Source organism: Abramis brama, assembly GCF_963993115.1.
Source record: "Abramis brama genome assembly, chromosome: 2".
In the NCBI taxonomy this organism is placed as follows: Eukaryota; Metazoa; Chordata; class Actinopteri; order Cypriniformes; family Leuciscidae; genus Abramis; species Abramis brama.
This window is the reverse complement of record NC_139964.1, coordinates 64,751,504-64,765,883: the sequence shown is the minus strand read 5'-3', so window position 1 is coordinate 64,765,883 and position 14,380 is coordinate 64,751,504. Positions and strand designations below refer to the sequence as shown.

At 37.8% G+C, this 14,380-nt stretch overlaps 1 protein-coding gene across 1 annotated transcript in view; it reads right to left on the bottom strand.

Moving 5' to 3' along the window:
• Positions 1 to 14,380, bottom strand: part of gpc5a (glypican 5a) — a 172,338-nt gene that overhangs the window by 157,101 nt on the left and 857 nt on the right. The window contains exon 2 of the mRNA XM_084105848.1: positions 4,412 to 4,573. Coding sequence (XP_083961974.1) covers positions 4,412 to 4,573 — 162 coding nt within the window. The remainder of the gene's footprint in view (positions 1 to 4,411; positions 4,574 to 14,380) is intronic.

Below are 14,380 nucleotides of genomic sequence, written 5' to 3'. Positions count from 1 at the left end.
CTCAACAGTGCAATTTCGCTCTCACTAGTGAGGCACTCTTAAGAAAAACATCTTGCCCTCTTATCTCAGCCTCCGTCTCGAAACAGATTGCTGTTTTCGGCATCACCTGCCGAATGCATCAGCTCTCCACTGAAGCAGAGCTCACTTTGATGTCATTTGGCAATGCAGGGAAAGCAAAAAAATAAAAAATACGGCGAAAATTAAAGTGGAAAATGTCTACCCGACGGCCTTTTCAACAAGCAACCTTCAGCCGACTGAGAGGCCGCGACTCCAGCTCCACAGGAGTGTGTTTGTCTTTAACCTCGACTCGTAAAGGGTCTCCGCATTGGCCGCACAATGTGCAAATACCCCCACTGAGAGAGACGCCGGTCAACTCTCTTTCACTCCGAGAGAGGTTTGCCATCGTTCCATGGCAACCACAACTATTAATCTTACCAGATTGGAATAAACCACCATCCTAAGACCTGCAACTTTTAGCCAGTAATTCAAAAGACGATAAACAATAAGCACACAAAGAATCTGCATGCAATATGACAAATAAGTTTGTATTTCACCTCAAAATCACAAATGCATGAAGAAAATAAGCATTTGCACTGAGACAATGAAAATTAAGCACATTTCCACCACCCAGAATTGTAATCTCTTGTAATGCATATTGGTGTTTGTTTTTAGTTTGATTTTGGAGAGGAGAAAATGTGTTCAATTGTCACATGTTTTGCAAGACTTGTTGGTAACAGGTGGGTAATATTAATATCTAACGTACGCAGGGACAAACAGTACACCTTTATAGAGGGAATTTTACACAGCTTCAGTAACAATTGTGCAAACAAACGGCCCTCACTGTTCACACATGACTGCCTGGTTTACAATGGGGAAGTAGAAACTAGTAGAACATAGTCTAAAATGCAAACAAGTCATGTAGGTAACCAGACCATCACCTTGTGGTTACATTCTCACAGTATCCCATGGTTGAAGACCAATTCCTAGCAATCAACTCGTTCCAACATCTATACTGAATGCATCTCCAACAGAAACTAAAGCTTAATTAGGAAAAGATGCCCATTTGTTTTAAAGACAGAACTATTTATTTTCCTCAAAAACCAACAGCATCATAATATGATAGTTCTGTCTAACCTCATTAAATTGGGAAACCCACATTTCACTGGACCACCAAAAGCAAAGCAAGTAAAACAAGATGTCACTGTAATTTCTGCAGCACTGCACTATATTACACATCCATTGTTTAAAGAGGGCAAAACACATGGAAAAAGAGGAATAAAAACAGGATGGGGAGGATTTCCAACAAAACCTTTTTTATTGATAACCAATACAATAATAGTCAATTGGGTAAATATACACAGAGGCAAATGTAATAAACACGCTGAAGCTGAGAAAAAGGTTTTTGGCTGAATTTTGATTGATTTGATATACATTTTCAAACCCATCTTTTTTGTATTACAGTGTTTTCCCTTATAGAACAATGTGAAATAAAGGAATACATTAAATTGTATGCCATTTCAAACATTTCCAATATTAGCCTAATTCGACCAATGGTGAACATTTGAAATTTGGCAATATCAATAGATGTTACATTCTGCATCCCCATCTCAAACATTTTGTGTACAGCTGTGTTTCATCCCTTGTTTCCATGCCTGTTCTAAGACAACAGCGTTCAGTATCATAGGCAAGAGGTAATAGCTAGTTAGGCAGCGGGAGGCTGGGACTGGGCCCTGTAATATGGGCCTAATCTCATAAAATGAGTCTTGTGATTAGACACCATCAGGGCTCTCCCCGAGTCTACGCCCAACAAAACGTGCAAAATGTTTTTATGGTAACTGCCACCTGAATACCATTCTTCCAAATGATGTGATATAACAGGTCTTGCGTTGAGATAAAAAAAAAAGGGCCCTGAACCACAAGTGAAATAATGCAAGAGGTTTGGTTTAATGATATAGTCTCGATTGTGAGGGAAACTCTCACAGTAATGTTGTCTAGGAAAGTAGGCAGTAAACAGAAGCGTGTCTACACCTGCATTTGAACTGTCAGTCACAACTCAGTAACGCAAGAGAAATGCAAAGACGAAAGTCAAAAGGATAATTTTACATAAAAACATGGGATGAAATTAGGGATGCACGATATATCGGCCACCATATCGGTATCGGCCGATATCGGTTCATTTTTAATGTTATCGTTATCGGCCCAGTAAGAATATTTGGCCGATATATTAAAGCTGATAAATAATGTATTATTTCCTTCAGCTGAGACTCTTCAGATGCACACTGATGGTTTTGAATTGCTTGAAATATGATTGAAATCACTTTAAAAAAGGAAAATACGGTTATGTGCAACATGAGCAGCTCAAGTATGCCATATCTGCTACATAAAAGTATAACGAGAAAATCATAATTGTGTGTTTGGGACATGGCTTTTAATGGTGAGACTATGTATTAGGCTCTCAAAAATTATATAAAAAATTTTGATTTTAGGTTTATCGGCCAATATATCGGTTATCGGCATTCAAATATAAAGAATCATCGGTTATCGGTATCGGCCAAAATTCGCATATCGGTGCATCCTTAGATGAAATGCACAGCTTGAGAAGTATATCAGTAACCATAGTTAAAAACCATTTTCTGCTTTTGCTGTTGCTATGTGTATGTGCCTTTTGTAGGCAAGTACAGATTTATAATGATGACAATTCATACTTTGCAGTCACGTGACTACCATGGATACCTGGCGGGCAACAAACGGGTATTTTCAACGTAGAGTCCTGTAGTTCCAGGTCTTTCTAGTAGCTATCAAGTCTGTTAGCGAGCTAGCTGCATAACTGTGGACTAGGATTAACTCCAAGGTAGCTAAATTGTGTAAAGCAGACAAGGTTTTTTAAGATAATCGAGCAGTAATAATTCCTCCGTAAATAATCTAGCTCTACTGTTGGGTCATCTCTGGTTCTCATTGAAAACCACAGATATCACAACCCTCAAAACAACCTATCACACAATTTTGTTGTTGTTAGCAAAAGACGACAGCTGTTACTGTGCGTTCACACCGCCACCGGCGAGAGCCCGGAAGTCATTCATTTTCAATGAATTTTGCCACTCTCGCCGGCGGCGGTGTGAACGTACAGTTAGCCTAGCTTAGACTCATAACACAAACAGCTGACTCGCCGAACCAGCTGGTGGTGTTGATTGACGAAACTATAGGGTAACTTAAAGACACGATTAATTACGTGATCATACACCCATTGTATTCAAACAAATGTTGAAATTACCTTTGATGGAGTGATGGAATGATCACTGCACAGGCGTGTATACTGTGACGGTTGCTTATCTCATCTGCGGTTAGTGCATCCAATCGCACAACAACTATCTGGCATGTCGTTTACACCTCAAAACACCAACTTTTGTATAGTAAAACTGGCGACGTCCTGGCAAGATCCTTGATTAACTGTTAGTTTACTGGGTTTCGTTGCTGGAGAACGACGTTCTTGCCCGCCAGCCAGTACTTGTGACGTCACGTGCAAAGTATGAATTGCATTGGTTATCAATGACAACCTATCAGTATCAGCTGATTAAGATATATTATAAAGCATCACCTCACTCGCTCAAACAAAAACCTTTGTGACTCTCAAAGTCAGCATAAAAAGTGACACTTCACTTTTACTGTAATGGAGACTCTTAATCTTCACTCTCCTGGAACATTTGCAGCAATCCAAGGACTCCACACACTCACAATGAGCCGACCCATCATGAGCTGCTAGCTACACACTGACTGACTAACCACCTTTGTGAAACCTGAGAGAGAGGCTCTGCTGAGAATACGCTGTAGACGACATAGAGAGGTTTTTGTCAGGATCGGTGCATCTTCTTGCATCAGCACTTATGGGTGATTACAGGTTATCAGGGTTAGTCATTTGGTTCAAAATGAAGGATACCCTCCTCCTCTGCAAAGGTGCGTAGGCTCCTATGACCTAACATTATGAAGCTGTGAAGGGTTTCATTAAGGCCTCAAAACAAGCATCTTGGTGTACAGCTCATCAAGGAAGCCATTCATTGAAAAACCTTAAATGAACACTGGAAAACCTGAAATGTACTGAAAAGCAGCAGAATTAAGCCCTTGGGGAGCCACCAGGGAACTAAATCACATATTGTGGGTCTCAGGGAAAAGTATACAGTGGTAATGCTTTACTGTACAACAGTAAAATGTCTGGAATCAAACTGACATCATACCAAACAACAGCACTTGAACCTGCCAAGCATGAAGTGACTAAGGTGTAGGATAAACTGTACAACTGATATTTCTCATAAGCACTAAAGAATAACACACAACATGTGGTGAGAGAATTCAGGAACCGTTTACTGAGAGTTGCAGACAATATGTCAGTGTTAGTCTCTAAAATCAACGCACTGACCTTGAAAAGCAGCCACATTGCGTGAGATGAGGAACTTCAGACTTGAGCTGGATGTCTGGAGAAGGTTCTGGATGTCCCGTCGTGCCGCCACCTGGTAACGCTCCTCCATCTTCTTAGTGCAGCACGTTGCATTTTTTGATAAACAAACCTGGAGGTCTGAACCTGTTGGGATAAACAAACAAAGTTTAGGATTATGGTGGTAATGTGCATTTAAGTCGTATGAAATGATCCTTAGATAGTTGGTACGTATGAGGGCAAGCATCTCTAATATTTATCATATTGTTCAAATAAATTCTGTCATTTTTACAGACCAAAAACTAGCAGCTGTGGTGCCAGGACAGATTCAGTAAAAAAAATATAAAAAATAAAATAAAAAAAATAAATATATATATATATATATATACAGTGAGGAAAATAAGTATTTGAACACCCTGCTATTTTGCAAGTTCTCCCACTTGGAAATCATGGAGGGGTCTGAAATTGTCATCGTAGGTGCATGTCCACTGTGAGAGACATAATCTAAAAAAAAAAAATCCAGAAATCACAATATATGATTTTTTAACTATTTATTTGTATGATACAGCTGCAAATAAGTATTTGAACACCTGTCTATCAGCTAGAATTCTGACCCTCAAAGACCTGTTAGTCTGCCTTTAAAATGTCCACCTCCACTCCATTTATTATCCTAAATTAGATGCACCTGTTTGAGGTCGTTAGCTGCATAAAGACACCTGTCCACCCCATACAATCAGTAAGAATCCAACTACTAACATGGCCAAGACCAAAGAGCTGTCCAAAGACACTAGAGACAAAATTGTACACCTCCACAAGGCTGGAAAGGGCTACGGGGAAATTGCCAAGCAGCTTGGTGAAAAAAGGCCCACTGTTGGAGCAATCATTAGAAAATGGAAGAAGCTAAACATGACTGTCAATCTCCCTCGGACTGGGGCTCCATGCAAGATCTCACCTCGTGGGGTCTCAATGATCCTAAGAAAGGTGAGAAATCAGCCCAGAACTACACGGGAGGAGCTGGTCAATGACCTGAAAAGAGCTGGGACCACCGTTTCCAAGGTTACTGTTGGTAATACACTAAGACGTCATGGTTTGAAATCATGCATGGCACGGAAGGTTCCCCTGCTTAAACCAGCACATGTCAAGGCCCGTCTTAAGTTTGCCAATGACCATTTGGATGATCCAGAGGAGTCATGGGAGAAAGTCATGTGGTCAGATGAGACCAAAATAGAACTTTTTGGTCATAATTCCACTAAACGTGTTTGGAGGAAGAAGAATGATGAGTACCATCCCAAGAACACCATCCCTACTGTGAAGCATGGGGGTGGTAGCATCATGCTTTGGGGGTGTTTTTTCTGCACATGGGACAGGGCGACTGCACTGTATTAAGGAGAGGATGACCGGGGCCATGTATTGCGAGATTTTGGGGAACAACCTCCTTCCCTCAGTTAGAGCATTGAAGATGGGTCGAGGCTGGGTCTTCCAACATGACAATGACCCGAAGCACACAGCCAGGATAACCAAGGAGTGGCTCTGTAAGAAGCATATCAAGGTTCTGGCGTGGCCTAGCCAGTCTCCAGACCTAAACCCAATAGAGAATCTTTGGAGGGAGCTCAAACTCCGTGTTTCTCAGCGACAGCCCAGAAACCTGACTGATCTAGAGAAGATCTGTGTGGAGGAGTGGGCCAAAATCCCTCCTGCAGTGTGTGCAAACCTGGTGAAAAACTACAGGAAACGTTTGACCTCTGTAATTGCAAACAAAGGCTACTGTACCAAATATTAACATTGATTTTCTCAGGTGTTCAAATACTTATTTGCAGCTGTATCATACAAATAAATAGTTAAAAAATCATACATTGTGATTTCTGGATATTTTTTTTTAGATTATGTCTCTCACAGTGGACATGCACCTACGATGACAATTTCAGACCCCTCCATGATTTCTAAGTGGGAGAACTTGCAAAATAGCAGGGTGTTCAAATACTTATTTTCCTCACTGTGTATATATATATATATATATATATATATATATATATATATATATATATATATATATATATATATATATATATATATATATATAGTGCAATGCATAAGTTACACCCATGCTAAAGTTGACTAAAAAGAGGAATAAAAAATCATATTTTGGAAATTGAACTTAATGCCTTAATTTAAAAAATTAGGAAAAATCCAACCTTTTAGGACACCAATTTTCTTTGTGAATGAATAATGTATCGTAAATAAAAAAAGTGTTCTTCCTTAAAATACATGGTGCATAAGTGTGTACACCCCTATGTTAAATTCCCATAGAGGCAGGCAGATTTTTATTTTTAAGTATTTTTTTATTATTAATTTTTAGGATACTATGCATCCTGATAAAGTTCTCTTGGCCTTTGGAATTAAAATAGCCCCACATCATCACATAGCATTCACCATACCTAGAGATTGGCATGGGGTACTTTCCATAAGATCATCTCTCAATGCAAATCAAACTAGCTTTTAGGCTAACTGAAATAAAACCATGCCAATCTCTAGGTATGGTGAATGCTATGTGATGATGTGGGGCTATTTTAATTCCAAAGGCCAAGGGAACTTTATCAGGATGCATAGTATCCTAAAAATTAATAATAAAAAAATACTTAAAAATAAAAATCTGCCTGCCTCTATGGTAATTTAACATAGGGGTGTACACACTTATGCACCATGTATTTTAAGTTAGAACATTTATTTATTTACGATACATTATTCATTCACAAAGAAAATTGGTGTCCTAAAAGGTTGGATTTTTCCTAATTTTTTTAATTAAGGCATTAAGTTCAATTTCCAAAATATGATTTTTTATTCCTCTTTTTAGTCAACTTTAGCATGGGTGTATTAACTTATGCATTGCACTGTATATATATATATATATATATATATATATATATATATATATATATATATATATATATATATATATATATATATATATATATAGATATATAGAACAATCTGTAAATTGACTTGATTTTTTTTTCCTACTATGGAAGTCAATGGGGTCCAACAACTGTGACCAACATTCTTTAAAATATCTTCTTTTGTGTTCAACAGAAGAAAGAAACTTATTCAGGTTTGAAACAACTTGAGGGGCAGTAAGTAATGGCACAATTTGTATTTTTGGGTGAACTTCCCTTTAATCCAACCCAATATCTAAACTTAACAACTACCTTACTAACTATTATTAAGCAGTAATTAGGAGGAGTTTACTGAGGTAAAAGTCATAGTTAATAGTTAGTTAATAGTGAGAAATTAAACTAAAGTGTGACCAGTTTTGTTTTACTATTTGAACAAATTACTAACCTTAACTTGAACTTCCTCACTAGACTTGCAGAAACAACAAATTTTTCTAATAAAAAAAAAAAAAAAAAAAAATATATATATATATATATATATATATATATATATAATATAATAATAATAATAATAATAATAATAATAATAATAATAATAATAATAATAATATTATATATATATATATATATATATATATATATAATTTTTTTATTAGAAAAATTAGTTGTTTCTGAAAACAACTAATTTTTTTTGAAAAATTTTTTTTTTTTATATATTTTTTTCCCAAAAACTATCACTTGAGGAGAGGTGTGCTATTATTTTCCAAAGTGATAAATATCATGATTTACACCTGTCTTCATAAAAAAAAAATGATTATAAAAGGGGTAAAAATAAATGTAAAAATACAGAAAATAAAATAAATTCTTAGGGTCTATGTAAATTTAAACCAAAATATCACAGACACCTCAACCAGTATCAGTATAGTAACCACTATTAGCAACATCATAGCATTAGCAACGCCTTGGAATTGTGCCAATGAGTTTTGTATGAGCAAACACAAACAAAAAAAGTTTAGTAAGAGTAGTAATAGTGATCTTTTTTTGTCCCTTCACAGTGCAATTTCTGCAGCATTAACAATAAAGTCCAAACTGACATAAGAAGAGACATCACAAACATACATGACCTACAAACGTTCACAAATCCACTCATGTTAAGGACCATTATCAGACACACACTCCCACCGGGTGGCCACAAAACTCCACATTTAAGCAAGCTGCAGCAGGCCAGCGGGGTGGGGAGGATGAAAGGGCTTGATATCTCTAACATCAAAACTCTTATTCCGCTGAGATCTGACAAAATAACTTTCCATCACTACATAAGAAAACAAACTTTTTCTCCCAAAAAGGTCAATGCAAATGACAGCACCTGGGGGGGTTATAGCTCTAGGAAAACAGCACGGGACGTGCCGGGACGAGCCAAGTGTTGCCAAAGACACTAACACCACGCCGTGACGCAATGTTGTGAGTTCCTGAGCAAGATGCAAAGGAGATGGCGTGAGGAAAGGAATTCATCTCTGTCTCGTTGGAGCGAAATGAAAGCGCCCCAGGAAGTGTTTATTTCTCACTCACAACCTGCTAGATGTTTCAGTGTAGTCACCTGAGAGAATAAATCCATCCAACTGTGAACTTTCCATCCTCCTTTTTTTGCCCCTTTCACATGATCCAACAAGCTGTGAGATTTGGGAATTGTTCGAATCAAATCACTTTGCTGCGAGTAAAACTCTCAACTCGGGCTCAGGGGAAAAACACACCTGTGGCAATATATCTCCAAGATGATATTACAAGGCTTCATGCATGTTTCGGGACACTTTCAAAAGGGAAATGTCCAGTGAAATTAGCATACTACCTGACCGATAAGAGTTAGCAAAAGCAAACGATATAAAAACACATTTGCTGAAGCAATCATGCAGTTGTACAAGTCTTAGAGCTTTTTTTATCGTGACTCAAAAAAACATTCAAATGGAGCTGGTTGTGTGATACAAACGTCAAAATTAAAAGTTTACAAATCATGCAATATGGTAAAAGTGTATTGAGGCAATGACATAGATTTGTGCAAAGAAGCAGATGAAAATAAGTCTTCATTAAACTATAATCTGCCCCTTAATCATAATTTGCATGAAAATTAATAAAAGTTGTATGTGTTTTACTGCCCCTAATGTCAATTTCAGCTGAAAACTGCAATGATTTGCACATAAAGGTATTTTTTTGGAGTTTTGCAAAAAACATTTTTTCCAATGAGCCTATAGGTAGGGTGACCATATTTTAGTTTTCAGAAAACAGGATGGGGGCGTGGTTGATGGGTGGGGGCGTGGTTTGGGGAGGCATGGTTAAAGGGTGGGGGCGTGGTTTGGGGAGGCGTGGTTAAAGGGTGGGGGCGTGGTTTGGCGGTGAATGCATCAAAAAATACTTCACAACCTTGCAACTATGTTATTGTACTTTAACACATAAAGTAATACATCCTTTCCATTCAATGTTTGGCCCGCAACAATAGAATACTATTCATGGCCATAGCATAGGTTAAAAATCTACTACTAAAATAAAAAATCTACTACACTATTTCAATCCTCCTGATGTTCTCTTGTAGCCTATACTTTCTTTATGTGGGCTTCTAGGTCGCTAGCACCTTTATCTGACACTGACACGTACGTGCCAGCTTTGCAGGTCATGCATTCTGCTTTACACGGATCCCGACCGAAACGAGAAAACAGGAATTTTCTCTGTAAATCATCTGTGAATTTACATTTGGGCTTTTTTTTACGCTGTTAGCTACTTACATCTTATCTCGCACTTGACCGTAAACTGGAGCGCCGTCGAGTCACACTGCTAAAATTCTGTGAACGTAAAGTCCGCCTACTTTGATTTGATTGGTCATTTCAAAATATCTGACATTGATGAGTAGTGAAAGACCAATGAGGCTGAGATGAACACACACACACACACACACACACACACACAGGCCTCTGTATTCTGACGTGCTCTCTGCTTGCCGCTGTGGATTGAGGAGCGCGCTGATTATAACAAGACGGGGCAAAGCCGAAGCCGGTTTCATGTGTTTTGTGTGCAATTTAAGGCAAGCATGTATTTAAAGTACATGCTTAATGGCCCAATGAAAAATAATAATAATGAAAACCAGGACATTTTCATCACTTTATAAAAAACAGCCAGGACAGGACGTGAAAACAGGACATGTCCCTGAGAAAACAGGACGTTTGGTCACCCTACCTATAGACATTTACACATTTGGTCGACCAAAGGTAGACGATGCTAAATACAGGTGTAAACGGGATCTAAAACGTTTTGAGCTTTTGACCACTTCCAGAGATAGTTGAAAACGCCTTCGACCGGATTGCTTTCGTAGAGTAAACGCTCATGTGGTCGAATGTTTTCAAACAGAAACAAAACTCTCCGCCTACTGAGCTAAACATTATGGGAAGCGCTCTAGACAGACAGGATTTAAAATTTATTGGCTGAGACCCAAGTTTGGTTTTAAGACGAAAAACGTACCAAACACAATGTTTTCTCACACTTCCTGATTTCTAACACACTCACAGCGATCGGCTGGTCCTGTGGCTGTCAGAACAGAAACGAAAGCTGATGCTCTGTGTGTTTTTCCGTTGTCTCCGGTTGTGAAAAAATAACAATAAAATAAAAATATGTAAAAAAAGTAAAAATATGTTTTTGAAAGTGGACAAAAGAGACGGATTAAAACACCAGGTGTAAACGGGTATGTGTCTCCCTCATCCACTTGTGATCCGATCGACCAAAACGCATCTTAACACCAGGTGTAAACAGAGCCATACATTGACAGTTCAAATACAATACTCAAATAAGAGAAAATACTCTCAAGTTCATGCTTCTTAGAAGCCTTACATCCCCAGCACTTTCTTACATGAAGGCATTATGGAGGAATTGCAACAAAAAACAAGATTGACCAAATCATAGCAAATGCAACGTGAGGCTTTGCTAGCAGACAGAAAGTGCGTTTGTTTCAGGGGTCTGAGCGAAGCAATGAAAAGCGTCATTTAGAAAAGACGGTCAGTGCTTTTTATAAGCTTTTCTGACGACGGCCTTAGGATTACAACAGCTATAGGCCTAGTTAACAAGAAACATGTCTGGAATGCATGCCACTGCTAGAGTAATGTTAACGTACAGAAATAAACACCTTTGAGGAATCACTTAAATGTCAATGTGACTATTTTTACATTTTTATTCACTCACCCACCCACTATGGTGGTCAGTTTATTTGATGTTTGAGGACCTTAGCCCTCACAAGGGGTCATGTTGTGTGGGATATAATTGGCCTGGAAACTTGCTGGACGTCAAACAGTTTGCATCGCTACTAACATCCAAGATCGGAAGCAAAGAGAAGAAAGTTCCAGAAGCATTTCGAAATCTGCAATAAAAGCATGACCTTCAAGAATGTCTTGTTTATTCTTTGTTCCATTTTAATAAAACCAAACCGGTCAGGTAAACTCATAAAAATAGAGTGCTTTGAACACATTGCTTAATTACATGAAAACTGAAGGGAAAAAGTGGGGTGATGGGAAAGATGGCAAAAAAGGCAGGATGCAAGTCCATCTAAAGTTTTGTTTTTTGTTAAAGTTTTCCTATTGGGTCATAGAAAAGAAAAATGTGACACTGGACCACAAAATCAGTCACATGGGTCATTTTTTGAAATTGAGATGTATGCGTCATCTGAAAGCTGAATAAATAAGCTTTCCATTGACGTATGGTTTGTTAGGATAGGACAATATTTGGCCGAGATACAACTATTCTGGAATCTGAGGGTGCAAAAAATCGAAACATTGAGAAAATCACCTTTAAAGTTGTTCGTTTATGTTCGCGATTGTGTTGCATTCACTCACAAAAATAAATGTTTTATATATTTACGGTAGGAAATTTACTAAATATCTTCATGGAACATGATCTTTACTTAATATCCTAATGATTTTTGGCATAAAAGAAAAATTGATGATTTTGACCCATACAATCATGTTGATCTTTTTGGAAAAAAGATCAAAAAGCTAACCCAAATCCACATTAACTGAATAATCTAAAAAAGCTACTTTTTTCCAAAAAGATCATTAGGAAATGACCGAACAAAATGAATTAAAGAAGGCAGAAGCCAATGTAGGAAGAGTTACATTATTCTGCAAGTTACTGAAAAGCTATAGAGAAACAGACCTCGCTTTAAACAAGATGACACTTGAACTTGTGGCCCATGTCAAGACATCAACTTGTGGACAAATCCATTTAAAAGAGGCTTTTAAATGTGCAAAATACTCTAATCATATTTAATTTCATAATCTCTTATGACTAAAACTGAACATGATAAATAACTTCTGTTTTTAACTGCTCCCAACCAAAACCCCTGAAGTTCAGGATGAGCAATGAGTAAACACCTTTCCTGGAGGTTTTTTTTGAGCTGTGCAAAAGTTTAATAGCAAACCACAGCTCTAAATTCCTGTAAAACTCAGAAACAACCTCTTCCAAGCAGCACTTTGAAGTGAGCTCCATTTGATGACCTCTGTGGGAAACAGTGTACAAGCTGTTCTCCTCAAGCCACTTAGCATCCATTAACCCAGCAAAGTTTGTCAAACTGGTTAAAGCCCTTTTCTTTGGATATGAGCAAGACCCTCACCGTCCATTATTAAAGAGGTCACAAAACTAGTTTCAGATCAGAAGAGCAATAGCAAAATGAGACGATTATCCAAACAACCTGACAAAGACCATTCAACAGGCTCGGAGGTCACAAACCAAACAGTCCTGAGGGATTTACATGACAGCTGTTTAAACCAAACAGTGCATTTGCAACTAATGATGGTTGTGTTTTGCAGTCAAGTGGCATGAGCTTTTCTGAAGTATACTGAGATTAGTATACTTGATCTCGGGGAGTGATTTGAGGAAACTTTGAACTGATTTTAAAGGGATAGTTCACCTAAAAATGAACACTCTCTCATTACTTACTCACCCTCAAGTTCATCATCCATCATTACTCACCATCAACTTTTTCTTTTGTGTTTAGCAGAAGAAAGAAACTCATTCAGGTTTGGAATCGCATGAGGGTGAGTAGATGATGCCAGAATTTTCTTTTTTAGGTGAGCTATCCCTTTAAATCTCAGTTTGAGGGTGATGACAGCCCTTCAGTCTCAACTCAGTTTCATCTTTTTGTAACCTGCTTATGCGTATACCAACAGCTAAATATTAGCTTACTCAAGGAAACATTCCCATACGGCCATTTATCTCAATTTCCCTAACAGGATAAGTCGCATACAAATCCTGAAAACATAAAAGCAGCGACTGCATAATCTTCCAGCCAATTTCAGATGATCTACTTCCAGTTTTTTTTTTTTTTTGTAAATGTGTTTTTTTATGTGTAAATGTGTGTCTTTCGGGGGAAGTACAGTTTAAGGCGAGACACTAAAAACGCTGTGTTTTCATGCATCTGTCAATTTTGAGATTTTGGGATTTTTGGCTTTTCATAACTTGTTTTTTCAGATTAGTGGAAAGACAACATCCCAAATACACTTTAAGTGGATCTCTTATGGCCCATTATCTATTTGTGTCTGTAGATTTCCATATCTTTAAAGGCTGTTTGCTCAAAAGGAGTTTTTTCTCCTGCACTGAGCCATGAAATATCCACTTCAGGAGCTTTACATACACCAAATAGTTTTATTCCTATCTATATTCTGGAGGTTTTTACAGAGGGGTTTGTTCATATATAATTTGCCTGATTTTATACTTTTTTTATTTTTATTTTTTTTTTGTGAGTGAGTGAGTGAGTGAGTGAGTGTGTGTGTGTGTGTGTGTGTGTGTGTGTGTGTGTGTGTGTGTGTGTGTGTGTGTGTGTTTGTTTCATGTAATCAATCAACTGGGGAAGTATGGTGATATCTAGTAGTTAATTATTTGTTGTAGCCTATTCACCTGGAGTGTCTTGCCTTAAGCTGTTAGAAGCATTGCACCATGAGACACCATTCATTATTTGAGAAGTTTATGTGAAAAGTAAAGTAATGTGCGTCAGTCAGTCTCTCGAGACGATGATTATTTACAGCTCAAACTTCTAAAG